This window comes from Drosophila innubila (genome assembly GCF_004354385.1).
Source record: "Drosophila innubila isolate TH190305 chromosome 3R unlocalized genomic scaffold, UK_Dinn_1.0 2_E_3R, whole genome shotgun sequence".
NCBI lineage: Eukaryota > Metazoa > Arthropoda > Insecta > Diptera > Drosophilidae > Drosophila > Drosophila innubila.
The window spans coordinates 32,185,397-32,192,124 of NW_022995380.1; the positions used below are offsets into that span (position 1 = coordinate 32,185,397).

The window sequence follows — 6,728 nt, forward strand, 5'->3', positions numbered from 1 at the left end:
GTACCTCCATCTGCCTTTAAATTATAATAGACTTAATATATGATTAATATTATAATATAACTAGCTCACTTACTTGATGCTCATTCTTTCTGCGTTTTTTATTTGAGTAAATTGTTAAATTTAATAGACGCTGCCACTGCCAGATAAAATGTACAGTTAATTTGTAAGTTGCCAGACCTTGAAAACTGATCTAGATAAATATTTTATTTCAGTTCCTTTTTTCGATATGAGCTAAAATTTATTATTTCTAAATTACATTTTGCATTGACTTTTGGTAGAGCTTTGTCGAATTTCTGATATTTCTTTTAGCTTAAGCTCCCACCGAATGGTGAAGAACTTCCAACTTTCCAAAAAAAGATCACCTTTATTTTCATCTAATTTCAAATATATACAGCAAATATATTTACTGCATAATTATTTCAAACTACAACTACAAATAAATTCACATTTGAAAAGTGCGCTCGAAAGCGGCGTTGATCGAATCGCTTAGAACAAGTTTAGTTGAACTACTCATCCGAGGGAACTAGCTACGTTCATATAGTTCACTTGATCAGGTGGCAACCTTGGCTTCTGTTGTTTATTATCGTTTCGCACGTGTGGCTACATTGACTGCATTGCTTTTAAATAATTACAAGAGTATTTAAATTTAAATAACAAAAATGAATGAATCCGAGGTAATGGAAGTGGATCAAATGGAGTGCGATGTTTGCGGCGAGCGCTGTTTCCAAGAACGAGAAGGTTTTTACTACTGCATCGAATGTGGCACCAAAAAAGAGCAATTGCGTGCAGTGGAAATAAGCGCCGAGGACACATTTAATGACACCGCCAAGCACACAACTCAACGCACCATCAAAAAGACGAAAATCAAAGCGGAGGAAAACGATATAACATCCTGGGAGTTTTACAACTACGTGCTACGTGGCTTTTTGCAGGAGCTGATTCAAATGGGTGCCAAACCAGAACTCAAACTGATGACACTCCAAGTCTGGGCTGCCTACATGGGACGCATGGAGGTCGCATTCTGCAAAAACAACGAATTGGGACTCCCAAAACTAAATGTGCGAGCATTACAAAGGTAAATTAACACAAAACAAGCTGATCGACAGCAGGATACCCTGTGTCTAGGCACTTAGATGCCGACGTGTCCTTGCGGAACTCTGTATTTCGGCGAACTTTTCCGATGACAGTTGACGGATTTAAGTAAAATTTGGTCAGAATATATAGGACCAACCATATTTGGTAAGATTTTTCGCGATATCTCAAAAAATAAAATGGACATTCATATTAAATCCTGATTTATAAACTGATTGTTCCTATGACAGCTATGTAATATAGTTGACCGATTTTTATAAAATTTGTTCAGAGAAAACACAGAAGCTTTCATATTAAAAATTGATTTTCGACCAATCGGTCCTATGGCAGCTGTATGAGATAGTAGTCCAATCCAAAGATAAAAATAAACCTGATCTGCGTACTGTATCCAGGAACCTACATACCAATTTCAAAGTATCTAGCTCTTGTATTCTTGTAGATTTAGAGATTGATAATGAGTATAAAAATAAAATCTTAATTGCTATATTTTTTTTCTAATTTTTAGAGACGCACGCATCATTTACAATCACAAGCAGAATAAACGAAAGCGCGATCGACAAATTAAAAAGTTACCTCAAGATCTTGGGGATGAGCGTTCTAACTGGCGTGAATGGAGAAGGACAAAGGTTTGGCATGCTCAAATATTAAGTTTTTATTTTAGTCTGTTGAATTTTGTGTTGTTTGTTTGTTAAGCAAAGTAGAATTGATCGGGAAACAGGAGCGGCAGCAGCAGGAAGAATGTGCGTTGTTGTGGCTTAGCTTCTCCATCTGAACCGGTCGGAGCCGGAGTTGGTGCCACATCTTTGTCCAAGGCAGCTGAAATTTGTTTTAGCAATTTAGCATCATCTACATTGTTAACCAGGGTTTATAAAATCATTTAACATTTTAGCTTGTTTCGGTTAGGCTTGCAGTTACGATTACCAATTTCATTCGGTTAATACTGGTTAAAGGTTACTCACACTCATTCAGCTCATGGGGAGCCGCTGATGCTGGTAGAGGGGCGTAGACCACCACCAAAAGTGCCAGGCAAATCAGGAGAAACAAACGTAGAGACATTTTGAAGTAAGGTGATTAAGTTGAACTGATATTTGTGCGGTTTCAGTTGGGTATTTATAGGTAGCTGAAACTTATGCAAATATATCCACTAATTACCTAAGCTAATCAATCACCTGTATATCTGTTACACTTCTGACATTGTACGCTCTTGATCTCATTTCATAACGCAGCGTAAATTAGATGAGTCTGACTTTACTACCCAGAAGAAGAAGGGTGCATTATCTGAATCCACGTTGCCAAGTAATCCAAGTCTAAGACTGCAATGGTCGACCAATGCCCGTAAATCCCTGAAACAACAGATGCCGCTGAAACATCTGGATAAACATAGTGTGGATAGCGAGGGGAGTATGCACTGTCATCGATTACATCCCAAAGCCAGCACCTTGAACAATTTCGATCGCAACATTTACTGTCTAAACATAACCAAACTATATGTGGTATTGGCTATAGCCTTAAATTTAGTAGAAGATGATATCAATCTGTTGGATTTATTGCGATTCATTGATGAGGAGCATCTCACCAGTCGCTATATGCTTCAATATCTGCCCGACAATGTTGCCATGCAGGGCAAGACTCTCATCAAGCAGATGGAATTCGGTCACCAGACGGACAAGTGCCGTTACAAGGTAAGGGATTCCAAGTTCACACTGTCATAACTTGACTTAAACTTATCATAACTTATCTTCTTTTCAAGCAGAATATCATTTTGATCATGATTAGGCCTTTTAACTCTCTGCATTTAAATTTAATTAATATTGTTTAAAAAGTATTGGACCGAGTCTCTGTTCCGATTCTCTTTATAACTTTATAAAAACTCAACCGATTTTCAAGCGGAATGTCATATTGATCATGATTTGACCTATAAATTCAATCTGCATTTAAATTTTGTTTACTTTTAAGAACTTTTTATTTTTCGATTATAGCCATGGTTTAATGGTAAGGGTCCCCCCTTTAATAATTTGAAAATTCAAAATTTTAAATCTCAAGTTTTCACTTTTAATCAACTCCTTATATCGTAATTAGTAAAAAACAACAATTTAAACTTGATTCTCAGAGCTTTCATTTTCTTGTAAAAAATCATGTGAAATTGGACTAAAATTTGGACTTGTAAAGTTGCTTGGTCCATGGTTGAACCAACTTGAAACTTTCGTAACTTTATAAAAACTGAACCGATTTTCAAACGGAATGTAATTTTGATCATGATTTGGCCTCTTAATACATTCTGCATTTAAATTTTTTTAAATTCAAAAAAAAAAATATTTTCCTCTAGATTTTACTAGATATTGATTTCGATGCTAAGGGTCCCCCCTTTGAAATTTCGAATATTCAAAATTTTAAATCTCAAGTTTTCACTTATAATCAACTCCTTATATCGTAATTAGTATAAAACAACACTTTAAATTTGATTCTGAGACCTTTCATTTTTTTGTAAAAAATCATGTGAAATTGAACAAAAATTTGGACTTGTAAAGTGGCTAAATCCGCAGTCTGACCAATTTCAAACTGTCATAACTTGATCAAAACTGAACCGATTTTTAAGCGGAATCCCATTTTTATCATTATTTTGCATTTTAATTCATTCTGCATTTAAATTTTATTAAATTAAAAAAAAAAAATATTTTTCTTTAGATTCTACTAGACATTGATTTCGATGCTAAGGGTCCCCCCTTTGATATTTTGAAAATTCAAAATTTTAAATCTCAAGTTTTCACTTTTAATCAACTCCTTATATCGTAATTAGTAAAAAACAACAATTTAAACTTGATTCTCAGAGCTTTCATTTTCTTGTAAAAAATCATGTGAAATTGGACTAAAATTTGGACTTGTAAAGTTGCTTGGTCCATGGTTGAACCAACTTGAAACTTTCGTAACTTTATAAAAACTGAACCGATTTTCAAACGGAATGTAATTTTGATCATGGTTTGGCTTTTAGCTTCAATCTGCATTCAAATTTAATAAATTTCGTGTAGAAAAACATTTTTGGTCTGTTCGGTTGGTTCCGATATAAATGCTAAGGATCTACCCCCTTTGGAATATTGAAGATTCCAAATCTTAACACTCAATTTTCAACTTGTGTTATTATAAGTATGAGCGATAATATATGTGATCTTATACTAATATCTTCCTTTAATTTATGTTTTTTCTTAGTTTATTCGAAAGCAAATTGCACAAATGTCTCGATTCATAGACCTGAATGGATTCCAGAAGCCCAATCTCACGGCCCTTGCCGAGCGTTATGTCCTAGAACTGAATTTGCCGCCAGAATTGGCTAGCTATGTGAGCAGTTTAATGGATGTGTTGCCGCCATCGTTTGAACCGGTTCATGGACAGCACGTATACCCTCGATATGAAGCACGCGTCATGGCCTATATCATATACGTGTTGAAGCTGCTCTTCGGTCTTGATGATGTCAAGGAGCGGGCCATATCCGATTCGGCAGTAGCTATAAATGCACGGCTCCAGCAACTGGCTGATAGGCAGAAACGGTAATGAATACTTGGAAAAATATAAGGAAACCAAAAACATAAAAATAAAATCAAATTCGAAATTTAAAAAAATCTATACACATACTATATACACGATGTTCATCATAATATCAGACTAGTTTGGACAGAGATAGCTCGAGTTTGGATTATATATCCATAATTATTGTCCTTTCCAATATTTACAGAATTCCAAATTTTGGTTTCCATATTTTTATTTTCAAATGTTCGTATTTAGAGTAATATTTTTTCGAAATTCTTATAGGAAATCGCCGGAACAGGCAATGGCGCCTCTTTTTGTCTACACCGAATGGATGGAATTTGTGGAAATGCGCAAGATATTGGTCGCTCATTATAGCGAAAGCTTTGCTCGCCGCTTCCAGGTACCCACTCAGAATGGACGCAAGGTGCATGATTTTATCAATAAGGAGCGCAAGCAGCGGGAACAGGAATACAACTACAAGGACATGCTGGTGACGCCCGCCATGCAGCGAATGCAGGAAAATCTTTGCCTGATTTTTGAGAAGTTACTCCATAAGGAATTTGGACAACCCGACAGCAAAGAGACGCCGGATCATATTGAATTTCAACCTAGCTTAACACCCGCTCATAGTTACTTTAAAAGGATACTGCTGCATGAATCTAAAGATGAGCTGAGTGTGAGAATTCCCGACTTTTTGCACGTGGATCACACAGAGCGTCAATTGGCACCATATAAAAATCAAACCTTGGAACTATCACAATATTTATTAAACCTAGGCAGGCAACAACTGAGAATAGAGGAATTAAGCTGTCATTCGGATTATGAACAGGTTGGACTCTTTCACACCTTGCAAAATATACAAGAATTAAATAAGGAAATACGCGCCAACTTTAATATAAAGACACCCGATTGGATTGAGGAACTTAGACAGCGTGAGAAACGTCCCAGTTTTGTATTTCGTCCAGCTGTTGCTCATTATGGCAAACAGTATCAAAATAAGTTAATAGAACGCGCACAGCGGCGACAATTATTAGAGGTGGACAATCCATTCTGGCAGTTAACAAAAACGCCCAATTATTTATTAAAATTAAAACAAGAAGAGATACCACTAGATAATTTGATGGCACTGCAAACATTTGATGAGCGGAATATGGAACCGTTGAGAGTACCGCTTAAATTGCCACGTCGCCAGTTAACAGCAGTTACCAAGGATTTAAACCAGCCCAAATTGGAGAGACTACAGGAGCAGAAGGAGGACCAGGTGCAGGAACAGGAGCAGGAAGAGGAAGATGAACAAGAGTTATCGGAGCTGTTGCTGAAAATATCAAATCACGATTGTTGGCTTTTACATGGTTATATGGCCAAAGTCAGAGAGTCGGATAAACAAAAATTGCGCACTCTTTTCCCCTGCTCATTCCGTTGGCTCCTAGACACTTGTGCCTCAACCATTGGCATCGAATGGGAAATCCTCTATGAGCAGCTGTTGGTCATCGAGGTGATGTTCCATCATGGCATCGAGGACTGGAATAATCATACCAATCATTTGAGTCTGAAGTACAATATATTGAATAAGGACATTAGTTCGTTAACCAAAATTTTTAGAGATATGTGGTAAAAAGTACGATCTGTACCGCAAATATTAAAAACAGATCTCAGAGACCGCAAATAGTAACTAATAGTTTAAAAAAACAGTGGCGAAAAAGGACATTGGTTCGTTAACCAAAGTTTTTAGAGATATGTGGTAAGAAATACGTAATGTTTCTTGCAGATAAAAGTATAATATAAAATTTATTATTCATTTATTATCCCAAATAAAAAATTCAAATAAATCCAATACAACTAATCACTTGCATTTCATATAAAATATAAATAATAAAATATATATATATATATATATATATATATATATATATATATATATATATATTAAATTAAAAGTTTAGGCTATGTTCACATTTTAGTCTTAAGTAACTTAAAATCTTTGTTTATATATGTGGTAGAAATGTTTTAAAATATAAACAAAAATTCTTTCATTTCAAAAAAGATCTGTTTAATAATCCAAATTTGTTTTAAATCTTATCTACTAATCGGTTATTTTTGTTTGCATATTTTCG

At 35.3% G+C, this 6,728-nt stretch overlaps 2 protein-coding genes across 2 annotated transcripts; one reads left to right on the forward strand and one right to left on the reverse strand.

The window, feature by feature from the left end:
• The first annotated feature begins 582 nt into the window (after window positions 1-582).
• LOC117793024 (TATA box-binding protein-associated factor RNA polymerase I subunit B) lies at window positions 583-6,453 on the forward strand. The gene is made up of 5 exons (XM_034633392.1): window positions 583-1,075; window positions 1,598-1,718; window positions 2,319-2,774; window positions 4,297-4,634; window positions 4,897-6,453. Exons 1-5 carry the CDS (start codon window positions 660-662, stop codon window positions 6,227-6,229), a joined length of 2,664 nt encoding a protein of 887 aa, XP_034489283.1. The 5' UTR covers window positions 583-659; the 3' UTR covers window positions 6,230-6,453.
• Window positions 1,720-2,165, reverse strand: LOC117793026. Its single transcript, XM_034633397.1, has 2 exons — window positions 2,052-2,165; window positions 1,720-1,908 (listed from the first exon to the last, which is right to left on the reverse strand). Exons 1-2 carry the CDS (start codon window positions 2,146-2,148, stop codon window positions 1,781-1,783), a joined length of 225 nt encoding a protein of 74 aa, XP_034489288.1. The 5' UTR covers window positions 2,149-2,165; the 3' UTR covers window positions 1,720-1,780.
• Window positions 6,454-6,728: the final 275 nt, after the last annotated feature.

What these genes read in the sequence shown, in the direction of transcription:
- LOC117793024 (XM_034633392.1), top strand. Translation starts at nt 660, where the DNA reads ATGAATGAATCCGAGGTAATGGAAGTGGATCAAATGGAGTGCGATGTT. An exon ending in AATGTGCGAGCATTACAAAG is followed by an intron (nt 1,076 to 1,597) that starts GTAAATTAACAC and finishes TCTAATTTTTAG; the next exon opens with AGACGCACGCATCATTTACA. An exon ending in GTGAATGGAGAAGGACAAAG is followed by an intron (nt 1,719 to 2,318) that starts GTTTGGCATGCT and finishes TTCATAACGCAG; the next exon opens with CGTAAATTAGATGAGTCTGA.
- LOC117793026 (XM_034633397.1), bottom strand. Translation starts at nt 2,148, where the DNA reads ATGTCTCTACGTTTGTTTCTCCTGATTTGCCTGGCACTTTTGGTGGTG. An exon ending in TCCCCATGAGCTGAATGAGT is followed by an intron (nt 1,909 to 2,051) that starts GTGAGTAACCTT and finishes AACAAATTTCAG; the next exon opens with CTGCCTTGGACAAAGATGTG.